At 47.8% G+C, this 25062-nt stretch overlaps 1 protein-coding gene across 4 annotated transcripts in view; it reads left to right on the top strand.

The window, feature by feature from the left end:
* SHISA6 (shisa family member 6) overlaps positions 1 to 25062 on the top strand; it is a 263403-nt gene that overhangs the window by 8051 nt on the left and 230290 nt on the right. For all 4 annotated transcript variants that reach the window (XM_082441403.1, XM_082441404.1, XM_082441401.1 and 1 more), the window contains exon 2: positions 15662 to 15822. In XM_082441403.1, the coding sequence (XP_082297529.1) occupies positions 15662 to 15822 (161 nt within the window). The remainder of the gene's footprint in view (positions 1 to 15661; positions 15823 to 25062) is intronic.

The following is a 25062-nucleotide window of genomic DNA, read 5'->3' on the forward strand; positions in this document are numbered from 1 at the left end:
AGGAAGATGGGGTTTCCGGTGAGCGTTGCCGCTAGTGTCCTAATGTGCGTTTCCTGCGCCTCCCCAGACCCCCCCAAAAGTGTGTTCATTCCATGAGGTTGATCACAGACATGGAGCGAGGGTGGGGCAGGCCGAGTTTAAGGGCGGGTGACAAGGGGCCACCAGCTGCAGCAGTTGTGGCCAATTCTTTTTTTTTTTTTTTAATTCACTAGTTTTTTTTTTTTTAAAGGAATTCCTTTATTTTTATTATTTATTTATTTATTTATTTACTTTTGGCTGTGTTGGGTCTTCGTTTCTGTGCGAGGGCTTTCTCTAGTTGCGGCAAGTGGGGACCACTCTTCATCGCGGTGCACGGGCCTCTCACTGTCGCGGCCTCTCTTGTTGCGGAGCACAGGCTCCAGACGCGCAGGCTCAGTAGTTGTGGCGCACGGGCCTAGTTGCTCCGCGGCATGTGGGATCTTCCCGGACCAGGGCTCGAACCCGTGTCCCCTGCATTGGCAGGCAGATTCTCAACCACTGCGCCACCAGGGAAGCCCTGTGGCCAATTCTTATTCCACTTTGGTGCTGGGGAAGCAGCGGCTGTGCTTCTGTAGCCGGGGTGGGGTTCCTTCTTCTCCGTAAGAGTTAGTGGGTGGTGAGGGGCTGGGGCAGAGCCTCTGACCCTGCCCGCCCCCTAACAGTCACTCTCGAGCGCTCTGGGAGGAGTTCTGCTCTGCGGCTGGGCGCCCCCTTCCTCTGCTCAGGCGTCAGGAAGGGGGGAACTCTTGTCTCCCATGAGCTTACAGGACCCCGTCACCCATCACTCCAGGAAGCTGGTGTTAAAGACCTGAGATCTAAGATGAGGACTCAGGGTCACATGGGTGAAGCAGGGCGGGGAACCGGGAAACACTCAGAAGAGCCCCCCTTCTCCGGGGCTCCCTCTGTACCCGGCATCCTGCGTTATCCCACTGCATCCTTCCACCACCCTGGGTCTGGCGGCCATTTAACAGATGACAGAATCAACTCAGAGAGGCTTAGTAACTTGCCCAGGGTCACACAGCTAGTCCATGGTTGGTCTCTGTCTCCTTTGGGGGCCAACAAGGCAGTTGGCTCTCACCTTCCTGAATGTAAACGGGTCAGTGATACTCAGACTACTTGAGAAAGCAAAGACCCACACGCTTGTGCCCTGGGACGAGTTATCGCTGTAAGGGACTGGCGGTGAGTGACCTACGGGCCAGGGTACCTCAGTGCCGGGCTGGTGGCCTCACTTGCATTGCACGCAGGGCACGCAGGCGCCCAGGGCAGTGAAAGGGCTCCTCTTCAAGAATGGATTATGTTGGTGGAGGTCTGTGAAGACAATACAAAGAAGACGTAAAGAATAAAAACAAACGAACAAAACCACACGGGTTTTAATTGAAAAAAAACCCTTAAAACAACTCCCCGCCCCCCGGCAAACCTTTAGAGTATTGCAAGGACCCCAGGGCAATTCTGCAGGAGTCCTGGCTCCTGAGAGTAATGGGGCACTAGAGAAAAGAAGGGATTTGGGGGTGAGAGGATGGACCTCAGGCCATGCCCAGTTTTAATTATGGAGAGACGGATGGCTCACAACAGCCCCATTTATCACAGCCCCCCCCCCCCCGTCCCGTTTATAACCTCAAGTCCAGTGCGTGCGAGACCTGGGATTCCGGCCAGCTTACTCCTGCTTCTCTGCTCTTTGCCGGCTGGCCTGAATTCTCCGCGCCCTGCTTCCTCATTCCTCAATCTTTCCCCGCGTTTCTCTGCTTCTCGGGCCTTCAAGCCCTCTGTCTTGAAAAGCCTGTGAAAGGGAAGGAGCCCTGGGTTTTGCTCTCCAGCTCCAGCTGTTGCGGCTGGTGGTGGTGGTCACGGTCACGGCCACGGTGGTGGTCCCTGGCGGGGCTCACGCCCCTGGGTCTGCAGCTCCAGTGCAGGGGTCCCTGACCGTCGGATCGAGGCGGGTGTGGGAACGTGGAGGTCCTGAGCATTGTTTTCAGCCCCACCCCGGTCAGAGGGGCGGAAGAACCCTTGTCCAGAGCTGCTGTCCCCATCTCGGGACCTGTGGAGGCTGGGTTCCAGCCGGGCTCTGCGTGACTACGAGCTTGGCCCTGTTCCCTCGTGTTTGGGAGAGGAGTCGCTGCTTTCTGCAGGCTTCACAAGCACTCTCGTTCTTCCTCGCTTTTTTGGCATGTGGTCTCGTGTACTGTTCCCATTAGCTCCGGCATTAAAGTCTCATTACTTAGGACATCTGTCCTCTGGACAGAGTCGCAGTTCCCTGAGCCAAATGTCGTCTTCTGGGAAGGATGCTTCACACCCAGACAGGCAACCCTTCCCTCTTCCTGCATCCTGCTGCTCCAGCGAGGAGGGATTGGAACCCTGAGAACGCGTGCCGGGGCGAGGAGAAGCAGGAGCGTGTCCAGATTCCATCCATCCCCCCGCTTCTGAGGTCCTGGGATACAGACGCCTGCCGTCATCCAGGGGCACGGAGGGGGCTGAACCCCACAACAGCAAAGAAGTTGTTGCCAGGAGGGCTTTTCTCCTCCAGCCCTCGGATCGGCCTCGGATCCTATTAGTAGGGACTCTGGCCTCAGTCACCCCGATGTCTGGGCAGCTGGGGGTGGGCTCGTGTTAACCCACCTCCTGAAATGACCAGGCACGAGGCCCAGCCCAAGTGCTGAGGCTGCTCCAGAACTTTCGGAAGAATCTGGTTTCCAGCCTCCCCCTTGGACCCCCTCTGACTCTTTACTGCATCCTGAGAAATTTGCCTGAGCTTTTCCAGGAATGCTATCCCGGTGGCTCCGAAGGCTCTTCGTGCTGTGAGAAATCATGCAGCTTTTCTGTTCTCAGGTCCTCAGCAGCCAGCTTCGTACCCACTCTGAGCATTTGCGAAGAGAACCTGGCTTCTAGCGGAGGATCTGTGGCTTCTCTCTCTCTCTCTCTTCAGTCACATCATTAAAATGTTTCTTTTTGTTCCTTTCGATGTCTTTGTCCGCTGCTGCCTCTTTCTCCATCTGTCCTTCTTTTGATTCCTCTTCTGTTGAGTTTTTTCCTTTCCTGGCTTCCTCCCTTTCTCCTTCTTGAACTTGTCCTGCTGTAACTTCATTAAACTGCATCAATTCAGACTCTGCTAATTCAAAAATTTATCCAAATTGGACCTCAGCAAAGTTGCTTTTCTTTTCTGTCTCTGATAAAAAGCTGTGATGAACAGATTAATAGCTCAGACAAGACTGCAGAGATTGTGCAGGGCGCATCCGCCAGGCAGAAAGACAGACTGTTTTCAGGCAGGCTCTTCTGTAGACAATTGGCATGCTAATTACAAATCATTCTTATCTGTTCAATAAAGTAGCTCTCCAAAGATCAATGTTTTTTTTTAGCCTAGTTTGTAATCCTGCAGTGGCCCAGGAAGCAGTAAAAATGCATTTCCTTTAAAGCATTTTATAATTTCCTTGTCTGTTTTATTGACTGGGATTAGCCTGCCCCCATGTCTGCTGAATTTGGTGACGCTTGCCTGTAGGCCGCTTCGAATTCCCTCTTGAATTCCCTCTGGGGGCTCCCGCTTATTTCCCCTCTTCTTGTTTCTTGTTTCTTTTTTGTATTTCCCTGAGTTTCTGGAATCCAGAAACTCTCTGGCTTTTGGCTTTGAGAATTCTGTGATGAATGATGCCACCACCCAGGGCGCCCCTCATTCCATCTCGCCGCAGGGTGACCAGATGGGCACAAGAGGTTAGGGTCCTGAAGGCAGACTTAGGACGTCTGGCACTCTCTCTGGGGGATAAGAGGACAGAGATCTCTGTCTTTCCTCCCTCCGTTCTTTCCCTATTGCCTGTTCCTGCATCGCTGTCCCAACACCACTGTAGGACAAGATAGGATGTACTTAGATGCACCCTTATGGAAGAGGACATGGACCTCTCTTCCTTTGCCTGCTTTTGTGGCTCTCGAGGGACCCCTAGCAAAGCCCCCTTTCCCTCACTCTTGGAGGTCGTCATCCATCTTTCCCTGCCTTAGAGCCCCTCTGGCCTGTTGGCCCTGCTGTGGGTTGGGGGCTATCAAGTTGTGGAGGTGTGTTCATCTCCGGCCCATTCTGATCTCCGCACACCTGGGAAATTCAGGAACTCAGAGTCTAGGTTTGTCCTTTCAGATGCAACAGCCCTGGGGTGCAGAAGAAAATGCATTTTCCTCCAACATTCCATTCACATAAGAATGCTGTCTCCACGTGGCCTCACGGGAATGCTTGTCTTTAGCATCTTAAACTCATAGACTCTCTTGGGTGAAAGGGGCTGATGAGGTGCTTTCATGCCTCTCCCGCTGGGCGCCAGCTGCATCTAGAGCTGGGGCTCCCCCTCCCCCTGGAGGTGGTCCATTCTGTTGTTAGGACGCAATTCCAGTTAATTCTCATGGGAAGTCAATATTGACTTCCCTGGCATGAGGTCTGCCCACCTGGGCAACCCCACCCTTGTGTACCCCACCCCTTCAATAGTGGCATTGATGAGAAGGTACTTGAACTTGGAATGACAATGATGTTTATAATTTTTTTAATAGAGGAAGGAAAAAAAAATTGAAGAAAGAAAAGAAAGAAAAAGGGAGGTAGGAAGAAGGAAGAAAAAAAAATAACTGAGTCTTTTGCAGAAAATGTTGCCCCGGCCCATTTGACCCATTTGCCCTTTTAATACCCCAACAGGATCCTGATTTGTTTTGCCCATGACGTGAATCCCTGTGCTTTTTATCTCGAAGTTTCCTTGGCTGGTAGCGGAAGCACGATTTGTGATGGCCTCACAGGAAAGAACAAATAGATACTCTCTTTGCACTTGGCTTGCAGAGTCCAAGTTCAGGGTTTAGCAGAAGCTGGTGTGTGACCAGATGCATTTCTGACCTTAGGCCTGAGTGGACAGTATGGGATGTAGGTGGTCCCTTCCAGGATGACCCGTAGCCACAGCCGTGCCATGTGGCTCCCTCGCCACACCAGGAGTTTTGCCATCTGGCATTGTTGAGTCAGCCCGCCAAGACTCCCCTCTTGCACCTGTACGCATGGACTTTCATTGTGGTTCTGTTGGCTGAGCCTCTAGACACGGGGAGGCTGTATTTGGATTGATTTATTAATCGAATGTTTAGTGCTTACGAGGTGCCAGGTTCTGTTCTAAGTGCTCTACAAATATGAACTCATTTAATCCTCATAATAACCCTAAGAGGTAGACGTTATTTTTGGCCTTATTATTTTGGCCTTATTTTTTTCAACAAGGACACAGAACCACAGGGCACTTAAGTAGCTGCCTAACGATCACCAATATCCTAAGTGGCCGGAATTCTGACCCAGGTACTGTGGCTCCAGAATCCCTGTGTTTAGCCAGTGGCCAATACCGCCTTCATTTTGCCTCTCCTATAGATTTACGTCTGTGTTTATAGCAAATCAGGAAAATGACACCAAGGGTATCAACAGTAAGAGCAGCGGTAGGTGCATTTATTAACTCATCGATCTCCTGGCTGCCCAAGTGACCCTGCTAACAAGTCTCGGTAGCAGTTTTGTTCTCCCAGGTCCAGACGGTAGCTGGCCTTGACACGTCCAGATCTTTGATTCATGCTCAAACAGTCCAGATATTTCTGAAAAAGTCTAGGCTTGGTGTAGATGCTACCGAATTTCCCAGGCCTGGGTACATTTTCACATGATTCACGAGGCAAGGAGTGGCGTGTGTGGAGGAGAGGCCGTTAGGGATGAATTGGGGTCCCAGGGGATGCACGTCGACCCTGTACCTAGCTGCAGTGCGTCATCGAGGGACGGCTCCAGGTCAGGCACTCATTGGGATGCAGTGACTTGCCTTGCCGGCCTGAAAAACAAAGCAGGCAGGCCGAGCTTTCCCTTGCTAAGTTCGGCTGTGTTTATTGGCCATGATGAATTCCGATTGTGCCGGGGACAACTCAGACCTGCAGAACGGCTGGGTGCAGATGCACAAACATTGTTATCACAACAAAGGAGATTCTCCCCATCCATTCGCAGCCTCTGTGTATGTGGAGAGCGGTCCTGTGCACACACAAAGCCGGCAGCTGTGTTTTTCAAGTGGACTGTAAGAGAACCAGAAAAAAGGAGAACTAAATTAAGCCATTCTCCTCGGTCCGTGTTTATTAAAAATATATTCACTTCAGTTGTCCGGAGTGCATGTTTCAGAGAATAAAAGCACCCCGACTGCCCAGTAGATAAGGATGAGGCTGAGGGTAAAGAGGCCTCTAGCTGCTCCCAGAGTGGCAGAGTCGAGTAAAAGCTCAGTCATCCGGGACTCTCATAACCAGAATATTTTATTTAACCGGAGTAGAATGTCTACACTCTACTTTTAGGAGAAATACCACAGAAGTAGCTGTCAGAGTCTTCCATGGTTCATTCTCCGGTTTTTATAGGATTCCATTTCCTAGATTGTCTATATTTTATTGAGTTTTCTCTGTGAAGAGAACTAAAGATTAGGTTGGTGGCCCTCTCATGGAAGAACTTTGTTTTTTTTTTTTTTTACAGTAATTATATTCAGTATATGCTACTTAATTAGGCAGGAATGCTTTTAGAAAATTCTTCAAAAACAAGAGTGTTCTCATTCGTCCTTAGGAATAGAAACATTAACCAGAATAGTTTGTTCATGGAATGGTTCATCTGTTTGGCCTTTTATCATACCCATCCAACAGCATAAATTTGTTTCCTGCTGCTTCCGAAAAGAGAAAGGTCCTGACTAGGGGGTCTTAACTATGCAGCTTGCCTTGCTCTTGGCACAGAAAAACTTACTGAACACTAGCTGAACTGATTTTCTCCCTTCCGTGGCATTTATGTGGCTCTCAGATCCAGAGACATGGCAGAGGCAGAAGGCTGGTTTCCATTTGTTCCACTTCAGTGAGCAGAGATATTCATGGTATCTTCATGGACAGCATGTTAATTGAGCTCAAAAAGACTTATCAATAAACTAGGGTTCCTAGCTTCCCCACTTAATTTGGGGGGAACCTAAGTTTTACCCGCTGCTCTATGAGTGAAGATTGGGACAAAACAATTCCAAGTTTTTATCTGGCACTCTTGTGCCACATTTGTTTTCAAACTTGGAAGCTCCGTGAAGTCCAGGGACTGCTGAATGGAGGGTAAGAACTTGGTAGAGTAGGGCTCTGGCTCTTACTCTGGCCTCATGCAGAGCAGGAGTCTAATGAAATATATTGGTGTCCTACTCAGAATTTCATTTGATAGAAGGTTGCCTGCTAAAACAATGTAAAAACTTTCATAGCTGTTGGTGGTCATGACTCACTAAGGTGAATAGAAATGGGCAGTTGGGTGACCACTGAGTTCTGTCTGGGTAGATTTTTCTACTAAAGATTGAACATGCTCTGTTATCTCCTGTTCAGAGACCACTGCAGGAACACAGTAGGTGAAAAAATAAATGTGATTAAGTGGATGGAGGATTGGAAGGAAAGATGGATGGATGGATGGATGGATGGATGGATGGATGGATGGATGGATGGATGGATGGATGGATGGATGGATGGGGTGTTGGATAGATGGATGGATTAATGGATGGATGGATGGATGGATGGATGGGGTGTTGGATGGATGGATGGGGTGTTGGATAGATGGATAGATTAATGGATGGATGAATGGATGGATGGATGGATGGACAAATGGGTGAATGGATAATTCAGTGGTATAAAGTCAGCCTCTGTAGCGTAACCTACTTATGTTTGAAATCTGGGTTTACCGCTTACCAGCTCTGTGACCTCAGACAAGATATCTAACCTCTCAAAGTCTTAGTTTTCTCATCAGTAAAATATGGTTACTGATAGTACCTACTGTTTAGGATCATTTTGAGGATTATATAAGATAATGCATAAAAGAGTTTAGCACTCTGTTTGGCACATAGTAATGGCTCAATAAATTACAGCCCTTAATTTCCCAAGCTGGCAAGACTATGAAGCAAAGGTATAACCAAGGTTTTGTTTATTTTTCTCATGTTAAGGGAATCATTTGCCATTTTAAGAAAGATTTCACGTCTTGAATACAGGTGGCAACACATCAAAATGTCGACCAGGCTTGGTCCCTACAGGAATTGCAATAACTCAACACTTAGGGAAATTCAAACACACTTTCATTCCTCGGGACCACTGACAACATTAACCAAGGCGTTAAGCGAATAAATAATTGGTCTTGACCTGAACCACTCATTGACTAATTGTTTCTCCACGCCCTAATATTAACCGGCGTTTGCTAAATTGGCAGACCCAGCTGGAGAGACTGGGAGGACTTGTTCAAGCTGACAGTCCCTAGGAAAGTGAGGTGTGTATAAAAGGCAGCCCCACCGAGCAGAAGGGCATCAGGACTCCCGCCAGAAGCCCTGGGTTGGAATTTTGGTTCCATCGTGTTCTCGTCCTAGAATTAGTCTGAGCCTCAGTTTCGTGTTTAAAATTGGGGTAACCATAGCTGCAGAGGTCCCAGGTTTAGTAGGGCCGCCACGCCGGACAAGGCAGGTAAAGCCCTTAGAACCTGTTCAGTGCTATCCGTATGTAAGATGGGATCTCAGTTTTGCAGATGGTTAACATACAAGCAACGAGTCCTGAAGAACGCAAAAATTTCCTGGCTTGAGTGATCAGAATGACTGTTTTCCCTGTTCAGATTTGCTGCCCAATTAATTAACTCTCCCCTGCTCGCCACACACCCAGGAAAGCCAAGGAATCCATGTGCAGCGAACCAAGGCAATTAGGTAGATAATTCAGGCAAAAAGCATTCCTTTGTTTCCTGTGTCCAGATATTGCAGCAAAGTGGCTCTGGGGGAGGGGGAGATTGGGGGATTGGGATGAGCAAGACAAAGAACCAGATTCTTCAAGTTCTTAAATTAGACCTCTGTAGTGGGCACGGGGTGGGGGGGGCGCGGGGCTGCCCTTGGCTGGGAACCAGCCTCACTCCTCACTGGCCCGTCTCTGTCTCTCACTCCCAGATGCTCTTTCCCTGGGAAGGTCTCTCTCTGATCCCATCTCCCCATCTCTCACCTGAATCTCATTCTTTCTCTGAGTTTCTCTGTGTCCCATTTTCTCTCTGGCTCTGTCTGCCTGTCTATGTGTGACCCTCTGATTCTGTCTCCCCCCGACTCTGTCTCATTGTCTGTATCTCTCTTTACTCTATCATCTCTGCATCTCTCCCTCGGCCTCTCTCTGGCTCTGAGTCTCTGACTCCCTTCCCATCGGTTTGGCTCCCTTTCTGTCCATCTCTTCCCTCCCCTTGTTTCCTTTCCCTCTCCTTCTGTCTCCACCTCTGTCCCTCTGTCGCTCCCTTTCTCTCGGTTTGTCACTGCCTGTCCCTCTCTCTCCCCCCACTTCCGACCGCAAAGGAGTCTCTGTCCCTCTCTTTGACCCCGAGAGCTGCAGCCATTCTCTCACAAAATCTGCTTTCCGCTTCCTCAATGACCAATTTTCTTTCCTACGGTGAGAAAGTAGCTCAGACCTTAACCCATTTCCTCCGGCGTCTCCAAATTAATTAGGTGAGACCGGGATCGCACATTTCAGAATTAGAATAATACCTATCCAGCACCCTGGAGAGAAGGGGATGGAAGGTGGAGAGGAATGGGAGCGAGGAGGGAGGTCGCCGAGCTGAGGGGCTGAGGGAAGGGTGTGTGAGCTGAAAGAGGGGGACCCAGCACCATCTGGGAACGAGGGCCACCTTTCTGGCTGCCGGAGGGCACTGGGAAAAGGGGGCTCTCGGAGGATGGTGCTCAGGAGGCCAGGATCACACCTCTGGCTACTGTCCTCCTCGTTGGGACCACACAGGGCGGGGTCCCTGCCCCCAGCTAGCCTGAATCTTCAGCACATCCATCCCCTTTGGCTGTGCAGCCCAGCTCAGCCCTACCAACGGGGCACTTGGAGAGGGTACCATGCAAGTCATTACCTTTAGGAGGAGACAGCTTGGCCGTAACCCAGTTAAAACTCATTCACCAGCAGCAAGCCAGAGGCGAGCAGAGATGCTCTGGGAAGCCTGACGGTCTCCAAAGAGGTGTCTTCCCTCTTATATCTCATCCCGCAGGGCCTGCATCCTGCAGGGCTTCTCAGGAGATGGGCGCCGGGAGTCCCCTTCTCCCAGGCCCCCCCATCGTGGGAGTGCTGATCTCAGTTTGAAAATCTCTTCTCTGCTGGGTCCTGCTTGGCCAATAAGCCTGGAGCGAATCTGCTGTGAGTTTGCCATTTACACTGTCCATATGGACAAAAGGGATGAAAGTCCTACAAGGATGGGACAAGGATGATCTTCACTCCTTTCTCTCTTTGTTTTTCTTTTTTTTCTTTTAAATTAATTTTTATTGAAGTATAGTTGATTTACAATGTTGTGTTAGTTTCTACTCTACAGCAAAGTGAATCAGTTATACCTATACATATATCCCCTCTTTTCCTTCCCATTTAGGTCACCACAGAGCATAGAGTTCCCGGTGCTATACAGTAGGTTCTCATTAGTTATCTAATTTTACTCATAGCATCAGTAGTGTATATATGTCAATCCCGGTCTCCCAATTCCTCCCACCACCACTTCCCCCTTGGTATCCATACGTTTGATCTCCACGTCTGCGTCTCTATTTCTGCTCTGCAAATAAGATCATCTATACCATTTTTCTAGATTTCACATATATGCGTTAATATATGATATTTGTTTTTCTCTTTCTGACTTACTTCACTGTGTATGGCAGTCTCTAGGTCCATCCGCATCCCTACAAATGATCCAACTTCGTTCCTTTCTATGGCTGAGTAATATTCCATTGTATATATGTGCCACATCTTTATCCATTCCTCTGTTGATGGACATTTAGGTTGCTTCCATGTCCTGGCTATTGTAAATAGTCCTGCAATGAACATTGGGGTGCATGTGTCCTTTCTGAATTATATTTTTCTCTGGGTATATGCTCGGGAGTGAGATTGCTGGATCATATATGGTAGTTCTATTTTTAGTTTTTTAAGGAACCTCCATACTGTTCTCCATAGTGGCTGCACCAATTTACATTCCCACCAACAGTGTAGGAGGGTTCCCTTTTCTCCACACCCTCTCCAGCATTTATTGTTTGTGGATTTTTTGATGATGGCCATTCTGACCAGTGTGAGGTCATACCTCATTGTAGTTTTGAATTGCATTTCTCTAATAATTAGTGATGTTGAGCATCTTTTCACATGTTTGTTGGCCATCCTTTCTCTCTTTGAATAATGGCTGAGCAATGTGCCAAGACCCGGGGATACACTTGATGGCCCAGACACCCAAGATCCCCTGACTTCAGATGTTCATCTCGGTGTTTCTAGCCCTAGTTGTCCCAGAGCCCAGCCTAGTGTCCGACCTTGGTACACATCTCTGGAACTAGATTGCACTGAGCATTAATCAAAGACCCACTTCACAGTGCTGTGTAGATGCAGATCTGAGTTTCTCAACCTCGCCACTATCGGCATTTGGGTGGGATAATTCTTTGCTGTAGGGGGCTGTCCTGTGCACTGTAGGATGTTTAGCAGCACCCCTGGTCTCTACCCACCAGTTGCCAATAGCACTTCCCTCCCCAGTTGTGTGACAACCAAAAATGTCTCCAGCCATTGTCAACTGTCCCCTGAGGGGCAAAATCATTGTCGTCGATGTAGATTTAGTACTGACCTTCCAAAAGGTCTTAACCACATGACTCCGTTTTCTTTCGTAGATACCTGAGAGGTCTTTGTAAGAACGTGAGAGGCAAGAAAAAGAATATAAGCTTTCTTTTTGTAATATCAGCTTTATCGAGCTATGAGTCACCTACCATAAAATTCATCCTTAAATTTTAAATTGTCCAATTCAGTGATTTTTATACATTCACAGAGTTGTCCAACTATCACCGCTAGCTGATTTTAGAACTTTTTCATCATCCCCAAGAGAAAACCTGTACCTATTAGCCATCATTCTTCATTTGCCCCTCCCCCAGCCCCTGGTAACTACCAATCTACTTTCTGTTGCTGTGGATCTGCCTAATCTGGATATTTTATATACATAGAATCATAACATGTGGTCCTTCATGACTGGATTCTTTCACTTAGCATGTTGTTTCCAAGGTCCATTCATGTTGTAGCACATATCAGAACATCATTGCTTTTTTAAGGCTAAATAATAATACATTGTGTGAATACGCTACATTTTGTTTATCCATTCTTCAGTTGATGGACATTTGGGTTATTTCCACCTTTTGGCTGTTGTTAATAATGCTGCTATGGAGAATTCCCTGGCAGTCCAGTGGTTAGGATTCAGCGCTTTAACTCCTCGGGCTCCGGGTTCAATCCCTGGTCGGCGACCTAGGATCCTGCAAGCCATGCAGTGTGAGCAAAAAATAAAATAAAATAAAAAATAGAAATAAAACATTTCATTGATGTATTATAATAAATAAATAAAATAAAATATGCAGAAACCAACTTGAATGGGCCTCTGTAAAAAAAAGATAATGCTGCTATGAACTTTCATATACAAGTTTTGTGTAGGCATATGTTTTCATTTCTGTTGGGCATATACCTAGGAGTATTTTAATTGCTAGGCCATATAGTAACTCTGTTTAATATTTTGAGGAACTGCCAGACTGTTTACCAAAGGGTCTGCACCGTTTCACATTCCCACCAGTAGTTTATAAAAGCTCCAATTTCTCCATGTCCTTGCCAACATTTGGTATTTTCTTTTTGGTTGTAGCTATCCTGGTGGGTGTAAAGGGTTATCTCATTGTGTTTTCGATTTGTATTTTCCTGATGACTAGTGATGTTGAGCTACTTTTCACATATACCTTTTCTGGAGAAATGTCTGATTATATCTTGTCCATTTTTAAATTGGGTTGTTTGTTTTTTTTTTTTTTTTTAGAAATTCACGTTCTTTTATTTATTTATTTATGACTGTGTTGGGTCTTCGTTTCTCTGCGAGGGCTTTCTCTAGTTGTGGCAAGTGGGGACCACTCTTCATCGCGGTGCGCGGGCCTCCCACCATCGCGGCCTCTCTTGTTGCGGAGCACAGGCTCCAGACGCGCAGGCTCAGTAATTGTGGCTCACGGGCCCAGTTGCTCCGTGGCATGTGGGATCTTCCCAGACCAGGGCTCGAACCCGTGTCCCCTGCATTGGCAGGCAGATTCTCAGCCACTGCGCCACCAGGGAAGCCCAAGTTGTTTGTTTTTTATTGTTGAATTGTAAGAGTTCTTTATATATTCTGGATGCAAATCTCTTAGCAGAAATATGATTTGCAAATATTTTCTCCCATTCTGTGGGTGTCTTTCATTTTCTTCATGCTGCTCTGATGCAGAAATGTTTTTAGTTTTGATGAAGCCTAGTTTACCTGTTTTTTTCTTTCATTCCTTGTGCTTTTGGTGTCATATCTAAGAAACCATTGCCAAATCCGAGGTCACAAAGATTTACTTCTCAATTTTCTTCTAAGAGTTTATAGTTTTAGCTCTAAATATTTAGGTCTATGATCCATTTTGAGTTAATTGTTATATATAGTGTGAGGTAAGGGTCCAACTTTATTCTTTTGCATGTGGATATCCATTTGTTGAAGAAACTTCTTCCCCCATGATCATGACACCCTTGTTAAAAATCAGTTGAACATAGACGTATGGGTTTATTTCTGGACTCTTCAGTTTGATTCCATTGGTCTGTATTTCTGTTATAACTTTTTAATTTATTTTAATTTATTTTTATTTTTTATTTTTGGCTGCGTTGGGTCTTTGTTGTGGTGCGCGGGCTTCTCACTGCAGTGGATTCTCTTGTTGCGGAGCATGGGCTCTAGGCGCGTGGGCTTCAGTAGTTGTGACTCATGGGCTTCGTTGCTCCGCGGCATGTGGGATCTTCCCGAACCAGGGCTCGAACCCGTGTACCCTGCATCAGCAGGCGGATTCTTAACCACTGTGCCACCAGGGAAGCCCTCTGTTATAACTTTTAAGTCACTGTTTCCTTACCATAGAAAGATGGTAGGAAAGTGCCTTTGATAAACAGAAGGGTGAAGGAATCAAGGTAGCGTGCGTGGATGTGTGGTTAAAAAATATATAAAATATTGATCACATTTTGGAATTAAAAGGGATCTTAGAGGTCATGTTAGTTTAAACCCTTTGTTTTGCTGATGGGGGAATAAAAAGATTAAATTTCGACTTCAGAGGTTAACAAATCTGCCCAAAGATTTACGGCTCATCAGTGGCAGAGCTGGGATTAGAACCCAAATCTCTTGATTTGGTAGGGCAATGTTTTTTCTTATTCCCAGGCCCCAGGTCTGCCTGGACTTCCTTTACCAAACTAGTGAGGTTCTGTCTTCCCCTCCCTCACTTCTTGGTCCACAGAAGTGAATGGGGTGGTGGCGTGTGTCTGCCTTTTCCCTTAGAGCCTGAGAAAAAAGAAAGCCAGTGCGAGGAAAGCATTTGGAAAATGTGAAATTGCTATATAAATGCCACTAAATGATAAGATTACCAGCTTGATGCTCCTCTCTCAGGAAGGTTCAGCATGTCAGGGGCATAATGAAAGGAAACAATCCACTCCCAGACACGTTTTAAACTGCTGCGGTTGGTTGTCACTTTTCCACGGAGGCAGAGTGCAGGGAGCTGGAATTCCAGTGGAGTGAAGCCTCCGAGTGGGCTGGGCGTAGCCAGGTGTCAGGTGGGCCGGGCTGGCCGGGAGAGGCCTGGGGCATGGTGCCTCGCCCACCCCTCAGGGACCCAGGTAGATGGAAGAGTTCCTCCTGGCTCGTGCACTCAGAACCGGGCGCCTGGCCCTGAAATGACAATGTCCGATGGTGGTCCCTTGTGGCTCCTCAGAACATACCTGCATGTCTCTGTTTCCCACTGGCAGTGGTATCACCTGTCCCACCCACAGAGGGAGTCCTGTTCCAAACCAGGTCGGGGAGCGATTTCCCCTAAATGCTGAGCCCCTAGAGGGCAGGAATTGTGTTCTCTTTACCTCTGTCTCTGCTGTGAGTAATGCATGCTGAGTCCTCAGTAAACATATGTTTGGCTGTTGAAGAGAGGCATTGGGTGGATAAAAGCTGCTCTCGGGGTCCCTGGGTCCCTTGCAGAGGGCATGGACCTCTCCAGCTACAGCAGCATCTCTGTGCCTCTCGCTTTCCTCCCTGTGTTTGTGATTGCTTCTTCCTCTAAGCTTCAGCTGCATTCACTGTCTGCACCGTTCGTGTGTTCTGATAGTTATCATTTTATCTGTATGTCCTGCCTTTGCAGCTAAATCACACCTTTCTTTGACAAGGGGAGCTCTGTTTTGTACTTCTTTGGGTCACCCGTGCAGAGTACATGCTCCTTGGTGTGTGTCTTTCCATGGGGAAGTTGGTCCCCCTGATATTAGTCACCTGCCGCTGAACTTGAGGCCAGTGGTGGCCGCCCTTCACTGCAGTGGCATTCCACGGGCCAGTTGCTGTCGTATCTGCCTGGCATACGGGCTTATTTGGGGAGCCAGCGTTTTGAAAGGGCTCAGAGTTGATTGGTGTGAAATGAATGAAAGAAGGAAACCTTAATCACAGCCTTTTAGTGCCTGTACCCCCAGGCATGGCAGCCTCTCCCCTGTATCCCCACTGAGACCAGCACCAGATGATGCTGTGACTGTAACTGAATATTGGGTCTCCGTCATCAAAGGGCCGATGAAAGTAGCCCAGCTTCCTTTGCGGTTGCACTCACCAGCTCGGTGAATCTCACTGTGTGGTCTCCTCCTCTTTCAGGGCTCTGGCCGACATCTTAAGACAACAGGGACCGATCCCCATAGCACACTGTGAAAGAGAAGCTATCTCGGCTATCGAGAGCTCTCCCAAAGAGAACACGCCGGTCAGGTCATCCTCCAAAAACCACTACACTCCCGTGCGCACGGCCAAGCAGACTCCAGGTAAGTGAGAGCTGATCACCTTGCATCTTTGCTGAGGCTGGTGAGAAGTTTCGGTGGTGTTTCTGCTTCGGCTGGGCAGGAGCCGGCCCTGGAGCCCTGGGCAGGTGGCTTGTGGAGGAGTCTGGGGACCGTTCCCCTGCGGAGGGAGTGGCGTGGGACACTGCCGCCAGTGAGTGTCCAGGCTGGAGCAGAGCTGTTGGTTTAGGGCATCTGTGACTTAGTGAGTGTCTGCGTAATCCTCTTCCCTGAAAGGAGCTTGCGGGTAGCCTTGGTGGTGGAGTATGGTCACCCTCTTGCTCACGTGGTGGGAAGGTAGATATCTGACAAGAAGTGGCTGCACTCAGATGTAGAGACGGATGAACTGTTGGAATCTCAAAGGGCACTTCCTGAGGGTAAGGATTATGTCTGCGTTGTAGGGTTACCCTTTTCTGTGCTCTGTGGATTCTCTGGATATATGATGAGTTGCCGTGTGTCAGCAATATACGTTTTGCTCTTTTACTTGGTCTTTACTGTAACCCATATGGAACAATAAACAAAGCAAGGAAATAATGATAAATAATATAACCTCAGATTTATTGGGATCTTGCGCTGTGCCAAGGGTTATGCTGAACATTTTACGTGTATTGTCTTACTTATTTTTCACAGCAATCTTAGAAGTGCTCGTATTATCTTCTTTTTATATGTGGAACAGAAAGGCTCAGTAATTTTCTCAAGCACATATGGTTGGTAAGAAAGCAAGCCGGCAGTCAAACTGAGGCATGTAGGTAACAACGGTCAGGTCTAGAAACCCTAGTGTCCTAATCCAGTTTGGGACATGAATCCAGAGTATCTGAGTGGATGGTCTCCTTATAAGTGCAGGTGGGGAGCTCATCTCTTACTGTGAGCATTACCAGACAGTCTACTACTGACCCCAGTCTCAGACACAGCTTCTGCTTTGATACTTGGATGTGAAATCTTCACATCTGTCACCCTATAGCTTTTCAAAGGATGGGCTATATGGTCTGAACTAAACCTGCAATAAAGATATGCAGCCACTAGGTTGCAATAGATGTGTCCCAAATTCAAGCTAGCAGATGTGCTGATGAAACCAAATTGGTTTTCCATTCATTCTTTAATTTTCTTAAATTTATTAAATCAGAAATCACATACTTGCCTTTAAGGTAATGAGAGTTAAGTCATTTGAGACTCTGATAAAAGTTAAGGACATTCGCCTCCCCCAAATATATACATATGAATATATATATCCATCCAACATTTTGCATAGGATTTAAGGGGATTCGTAGACCCTTCTGAAGTTAAAAATCCCTGATTTAAAAGTAAGAATGAGAAATCCACCTTTTCAAAAAGTCTAAGATGCATTTTTAGCCTGAATATCATAGATGTTTAAAATGTAAGCAATAGAAGAAGTGGGCAAAAACCCTGAGACCAGTAGTTATCTCCCTCCTGCATAGTAGAATCACCTGGGGAAGCTCTTAAAAATGCTGATGATGCCCACAAATTAACCAGAATTTCTAGGGATGCTGCTGGCAGCAGTATTTTAAAAAATCACTTGAAAGTGATTCTAACATGCAAGACAGAATAAAGAACCACTCGTCCAGATGGATTCCTTTATTTTATGAAAGAAGACACCGAAAGGTTGTGCCAGTAGTTCTCAAACTTGGCTGCACATTGGAATCACCTGGGGAGCTTTAAAAATTAAGGGTACCTGGGCCCCACCCCCAGAGATCATAGTTTAATTGATGTGGGGGCGTGGCCTGAGCAGGAGGTGGGGGCATGGCCTGAGCAGGAGGTGATTTTAATATGGAGCAGAGTTTGGGAATCACTGGGCTGTGGAAATTGCAGAAAGGTGCCATTCTGACTAATGTTTTGAAGTCAGGCTCCTCCAGAACGTTGTCTGTGATTCTGGAACTTCAGGTCACTCTGGTACCCAAAGTACCCCTGGGAGTTTACCTTCATCCCTCTCTCTTCTGATTTTCTCTGTCTTATTCACAAACCAGCTAGTTCCAGCCACTGAGTCCAGACTGATTAAGCGGATGGTCTAGATTTGCCCTTAAATGCCTTTCACTGGGAGGGAAGATTTGTCATTTCTTCTGGTTCCTATATACATCCTCTCCTCTGTTAATCTGAGAAGAGAAGCTTAAAGTTAAATGATTCACTCCTATGTTTTGAGAAATCCCTCCTATGTATTTCTCAAATTGGAACTCTTTACTTGGCTTTTAGAGATGGGAATTGTTCCCTGGCCCAGAAAGCATTCTCAGTGGTGATACTTATATTTAAAAGCAATTTCATAACCATCTGCAACGTCTACAGCTTGTAATGGACACAGCTGCTTTTCCGAATAGCTGATCCTTTGCCACAGAAGACTGCATTTTGTGCAGAAGTCTAAACAGAACTTTGTATAGGTGTTCAAAGTGGAGATTTACTGTGATTTTGCCACTGGCCAAATCCACAGATCACCGATCATAGGAGGATGGTGGCAAGAGTCTTGTAGAGGGATCTTGAGGACAGAAATCCCAGGAGGCATCATAGCATATGAGTAGTTTTGCTACTCAGAATACTGTCCAAGGACCAGCCACATCAGCAGTTTGTGAGAAATGGAGAATCTCAGGCTCCACCTCACCCGATGAAGGAGAACCTGCATTTTCATGAGATCACGTAGTAAATAAAATTTGAGAAGCCCTGGAAAAACATGGGCTCTGACATATGCCTCTCAGTTTGTTTTCTGACCCTGTCACATGCTGTGTATGTGACCTGGACAAGTTTCTTTGTCTTTCTAAGTTTCCTCACCTGCCCTTGAGACTAAAAGTACCTGCTGTGTGGAGTTGTTTTATAAGTTAAACCAAGGAGAGCACTTAAAATAGGTCCTTAATGTAACAAATCTCAATTTTAGCCATGGCCAGGCTGTGGAGTTTTGCCCAACTCACGGCAAACAAATCAAATTAATGAGAGAAATAAAGGCATTGGTACCTTAGACCAGGCAGGGTCCATGAGGTAGTGTCTGGGATGAAAGCCTCTGGCCCCAGGCCTTCTGTGCTTGGCCCCTGCCTGTGGCACATCCTCTGAGGATGAAAGGGCTTGTAGGGCTTTACGGGACTCTTGCAAGTCAAAAGCATACCAACCCTAAACCAAACAAACAAAAAAAATATATATATTTTTTGTTTGGTTTAGGGAGTGGAGTGAGGGTCCTGTCTTAATAAAAACAATGGTACCATGAGTATGGGGTACCCACTATGTGCTGGGTAGTCTGTTAGGTACTTCATTTACAATACACAGTGGATCCTGTAGCATTTCTTAGGTATAGGATCTCCTATTTCCACATTAGCAGAAAATTCCTCTTTCCTTCTATAAGAGCCCTTTACCCTAGCTCTTCCAGAAATCCCTTTCTAACTTTAAAAGGAGCTTCAATACTGGACATTTACTTTGGACCCAGAAAATCAGTGAAGCCCATTTCCATCTCCCACCCCGCAAATCTGGCTGCCTCTAGACCCTCACTACTCAAAGTGTGGTCCATGGACCAGTAGTGACTGCATGCCATGAGAGCTGGTTAGAAATGCAGACTCTTGGGCCCTTCCCCAGACCTATTGATTCAGAATCTGCATTTTAACAAGATCTTTAGGGGATCTGTACACACATTAAAGTTGAAGATCATCCCTTAAGCACAGCGAGCCTCAGCCCTGACTGCACATTGGAATGATGTAGGATATTCTGAAAATACTAATGCCTGGCCCTCGTCCCAAAGATTCTGATTTAATTGGTCTGGGGTAGAACCTAGGCATTAGCATTTTTAAAAAACTTCCCACACGGTTCCATTGTTCAGCAAACTGAGAACCAGAGCTAGAGGGAGATTATCAAATAAGGCAAACATGCTCGAGGACTGTGGAGTTTGAGTTCACATCAAGACCCACAAGATAGAGCTTGGCTGGTCCTTCTTACTGGGCTGCAGGGTTAAGTCCTCTGCATGGCAGGTGGGCAGGAGCAGAGGACTTGGGCTCACCTGAGAGAGGGATGGGGTCAGTCTGCAGGTATGAATGGGGACACCTGGGCAAAAGCAGGCACCAGTAGAAATATGGTTGGCCCTCCATCCACGGATTCAACCAGCCTCGGATCCTTTACTAGGTTTACCGTCCGCAGTTGGTTGAATCCTCGGATGTGGAATCTGCAGATACAGAGGGCTAACTATAAGACTTGCGCATCTGTGGAATTTGGTATCCGTGGCAGTTCCTAGAACCAATCCGGTGGATACCAAGTGCTGACTATCAGAATTGATTAGCAGGCCAAGCGGAGCCAGGCATCAGGAAACCTATCACGTCTGCGGTTGCAGGTTGCCTGAGCCCAGGATCTCAGAGGCTCTCAGTGGGCTTGTGTGACCTTCATAGATGGGGAGGAGTGGGGACCTCGCGTGTTCACCTGGCCTGACTCACTCCTAAAGAGCCTGTCTTGGGGCAGCTGGGGGAGAGTGGTGTACCCATCCCTTGCTGTAGCAATGACTTCGTGTATTAAGTTTCCAGAGTCTTGATATCCAACTCCCCATGATCAAGAGTGGCGTCTGCTGGAGGAAGTAAGTACTTATGCCCCAGCTACACACCACTGTGCGTTGTGTACCTGGGCTGTTAGTCATCTGCCTGCTGTCAAAGCCGCGTGCGTTAACAGCAGACCAAGGGAGCCAAGGGGCATGACTCCAAGCTTCGCGGAGACCAAGAATGAAGGCTGGACAGTTGACAGAGGGGCTCTCAGTCACAGCGCTGCATGGCCCGGCCCCTCGCTGCTCTGTTGAGCTCAGCTCCTGTTACCTTCTGCCTTTCTCTCTGGAATCCAGACGCCAGACCCTCCTCACGCCGCGCGTGTTCTTGCCTCGGGGTATTTCCGCCTCTGTTTTGTGGCCAGAAACTTACCAGCACCAGATATTGTGCTGTGAAAGTTGATGCTCAGGTGGTACCACCTTTCCTAACCTCCTCATCCGCTCCTGTTCCCTGCTTTATTTTCTTCCGAGCGCCTATGCCATCTAACATCATGTATTGGTAAGTTCACTGGTTTATTGTCTCTGTCTCTACCAGAATGTAAGCTCCATGTAGGCAAGGGTTTTGTCTTTTTATTCGCTGTGGCATCTCAGATCCAAGAACATTGCCTGGAAGATCATCGTCATTGCTCAATGACTATTTGCAGGGAATGACAAGAGGGTCCTTCACTTGGATGGACGTAGGAGCCAGCCTGTAGGGGTTAGTTACCTACCTGAGTGCTGCAGAGCTCTCATCAAGGTTGTGTGCCCCTCTGCTGCCCTCTCTGCAAAATTAGCAAGGAGTTGGTCACGTTGACAGCCTAGTGGGCTGGTCATCCAGTGGAGAGCTGAGCTGGGAGGCCCTGGTTTCCAGTGCCCAGGCTTCTCCCCAAGCCCCACGGCTTCTCTCCTCCCATCTGGGGCCAACCCAGGACTCCAAGGCTCAGTGTGGCCAGAGGCTGGGAGCTCCGCTTCCCTGGCTGGGCTCAAGAGAGGCTGACACCCGGGGGCCCCGCCCATTCTGTTCACTCTGCCAAGAAAGACATCTTCACAGACGTCTTGGAAGCTCAGGTAGCTCTGAGTTCATCTTCCCAGGAACAGGTTTAAGGCTGCAGGTAAAGCCAGACAGCCTGGACCATGTACCTGAACTCTGGGAAACTTCTGGTCAACCTCAGCCCCTAATGGGCAATGGGACTTTTCTTTGCTCAGTCATCCCCAGGGGAACAGGACTGTCTTATTCTAGAAGAGGCTGAGCTGATTGCCTCATGAGACTTCAGAGCTCTAAGGGGATGGTGAGATCAGCTGACCAAACCTGCCCTTGGCCTCGGAGGAAGCCGAGGCACACGGGGGTCACCCAGGTGGGAGGTGGTCGGGCCAGGCCTCCACACCCGGGCTCCAGTGTTGGAGATGAAATGTGGTGTGTGCCGCTCGACAGACCTGGGTGTGACTCTTGGCTCTGGGAAGTGGGAATGACTAACACCTTCCTCACAGGGCCATTGAAAGAGGTGGATGGAATGGCCCCCGTGTTTTAAGTGCTTGGCCCTGGCTTGGCTCAGAGCCCGGGCTTGGTAGCCATCTTCATCTCCATCATGACCCTGACCATCCTCTCTGTCCTCAGCTGCCTCTTCTCCATCTCTCTTGGCCATCCTCTGTCACTCCTGAGTTTTGTCTTGGCAGTAATTTCTTCCCAAAACTGTACCTGTTGTTTGGACACTGTCCCCGTGGACTGCTATTGGCCTTTTCCAAGTGGAGTCTCCTTATTCTCTGCCCAGATGTTACATCACCTTCCTTCCCTCTACCCCATGCCCTGTTCCTGCAGCCATTGGTCCCAGCAGATCTCTGCCCAGAGATGATGGAAGGCTGACCACAGCAACCACGTGGGGCAGTCGCTGTTACTATCGCCTCCTTGCAGGGTCCACAAAACCCAGGAAGTTCACTGAGTCAAGGCTGGTAGGAGAGAAGAGCTATCACTAATGCCTGATAACAGAGTAACACTGATTGGTGCTTATAATATAGGTAATACGAAGTACCATTTTATGTGTGTTACCGACATTGCATCGTTGAATCAGCACAGCTCCGTGAAGTGCTATCGTTGTTACTCCCATTTTACAGATGGGAAGATTGAGGACAGGGGGATAGGAAGACTTGCCCAAGGTCACATCCATAGTCATTGGTAGGGGGAGGATTCGAACCCAAGCCTGGGCTTCAGGCTGTATGCTGTGGGGCCTCTTCTGTTACTGGATTCATCCATGGCTTCAGCCAAGAATGAAAGGCAATTTAGGTGGTGGATAAAAGCAGAGACTGTGGAACCAGACTGTCTGGTTTGAATCCAGACTCTGCCTTTATTTGCCCATCTGTAAAATGGGGTTAATAATTGTGTTTCCCTCTTAGGGCTGCTGTGGGGATTAAGTGGGTGTTAATGTAAAGTGATCAGGCAGCATTTGACAGAGGAAAACACTGTTTTAAGACTGCACTGTCTCCTCTGTTGGGCACCAGGCCACATGTGGCTGTTGAGTGCTTGAAATGTGTCTCAGAGCCTCACAAGATTTCAGAGTTGGTGTGAAAAAGAGAATGTAAAATAGCTCCATAATTTTTTATGTTGATTACATTTTAAATGATAATATTTTGGATTTATCAGGTTAGATAGAATTTATTATTAAAATTAATTTCATCCGTTTCTTTTCATTTTTTTAACGTGACGACTAAGGAGTGTGAAATTACCTATGTGGGTCACATCTGTGCTTTGCATCCCGTTGACTTGGGTCAGGGCTGGTTTAACTGTTAAGGGTGTGGAGCGTCTACTTGAGTTCAAGTTTCAGTCTTGAGCAAAAATCCTCGCCATTTGGGGAGCTTACATTGTAATGGAGGAGACATAAAGTAAACAAGTACATAACTTCAGAGGGTGTGAAATGCTGAGGACACAAGCGGGCAGCTGATGTGTCAGAGGAAGGCACTTTTTTTTTTTTTTTTTAAAGGTTATGATTCTGGCTGATAGCTTTTTTTTTTTTAATTTTATTTATTTATTTATTTGTTTTTGGCTGTGTTGGGTCTTCGTTTCTGTGCGAGGGCTTTCTCTAGTTGCAGCAAGTGGGGGCCACTCTTCATCGCGGTGCGCGGGCCTTTCACTATCACGGCCTCTCTTGTTGCGGGGCACAGGCTCCAGACGCGCAGGCTCAGTAGTTGTGGCTCACGGGCCTAGTTGCTCCGTGGCATGTGGGATCTTCCCAGACCAGGGCTCGAACCCGTGTCCCCTGCATTGGCAGGCAGACTCTCAACCACTGCGCCACCAGGGAAGCCCCAGGAAGGCACTTTTTAAAACAAGTTTTATTTGATTGAAGTACAGTTGATTTCCAGTGCTGTGATGACTTCTGCTGTCCAGCAAAGTGCTTCAGTTATACACATATGTACATTCTTTTTCATCTTCTTTTCCATTATGGTTTATCCCAGGATATGGAATCGAGTTCCCTGTGCTCTACAGTAGGACCTTGTGGTTTATCCATCCTATATATGATAGTTTGCATCTGCTAACCCCAACCTCCCACTCCATCCCTCTGCTACCCCCTGCCCTGGGCACTTTTGATAGTCTGGTCCTAGGAGGTGGCATTTGAGCTGGTACCCAGCTGATGAGGAGGAGCCAGCCTTGGAGAGAGCTGGAGGAAGAATATTCTAGGCAGAGGGAGCAACACGTGCAAAGGCCCTGAGGCGTGAGCAAACCTGGCCTGTTCAAGGAACAGAAAGCAGACACAGGTGGAGTGGCAGGTGTGTGATGAGAACAGAGGGGTAGACACAGGCCAGTCACGCAGGGTTTTGGAGGCCAGGGTAGAGTGTGGATGTTGTTTAACTATGCTGATCTGATGTCTGGTTTAATAAGACAACCTCGGACGTGGGCTCTGTTGAGAAGCAGGATAGATGACCAGTTAGCATTTCTAATAGCAAGATGGGTTAATGAGAGAACTTTCTCTAACTTCTTCTTCCGCAAGAAGACACCCTCCTGGTAAAGAAGGCAAGATGCAGCAGCAGTAGCCTGTGAGTTTCAGAATCAGACAAGCCAAGGCCCAAATCCCACCTGAGCTTGGACAAGCTGATACACCTTGGTCCAGGGCTCTTCAGCAGGGCTTGGCGAACTTTTTCTGAAAAGGGCCAGATTGTAAATGTTTTAGACTCTGCGGCCGTAAGATCTCCATTGCAACTACTCGATTGTGCCACAGTGATACGTAAAAGAGTGGGCACCGCTGTGTTCCCATAAAACGCTGTTTGCAGTAATAGACAGTGGGCCGGATTGGGCCCGTGGCTACAGTGTGTCGACTCCAGTTCTTAATTTCTCTCTGAAAGCCACAGGCACCTTCCAGGGGACCTCTGCTTCCATGTGACATGTGAATAGGGACACATCCCTCAACAGGATGCCGTGGGGGAGTCAATGGCCTAAAGAGGGTTGATGAATTACCAAGTCCTGGCGGAGACCAGGGTCCTCAGCTTGACCTTCTTGGTGGTTTTATCTACCACCCAGGTGATGATGTAGAAAGCGTGCTTTCTATATTACAAGTGATGCGGTGCCAGGAGGGGTGGCCAGCACCCCCATAATGACAGACTCAGGGTTCTAAATGTCTCCCTGGGTGTGGACACCCCCAGGTTATGTCTGCTGATGGCATCTCCTCCTTCCACTGTGTCTCAGATCCCGTTTACTTCTGGTCCTCAGACGACCTGCTCCCTTGATCCACGCCCCCCCCCCGCCCCCCCATCTCTAC

Source organism: Balaenoptera physalus (assembly GCF_965194825.1).
Source record: "Balaenoptera physalus genome assembly, chromosome: 20".
Classification (NCBI taxonomy): domain Eukaryota; kingdom Metazoa; phylum Chordata; class Mammalia; order Artiodactyla; family Balaenopteridae; genus Balaenoptera; species Balaenoptera physalus.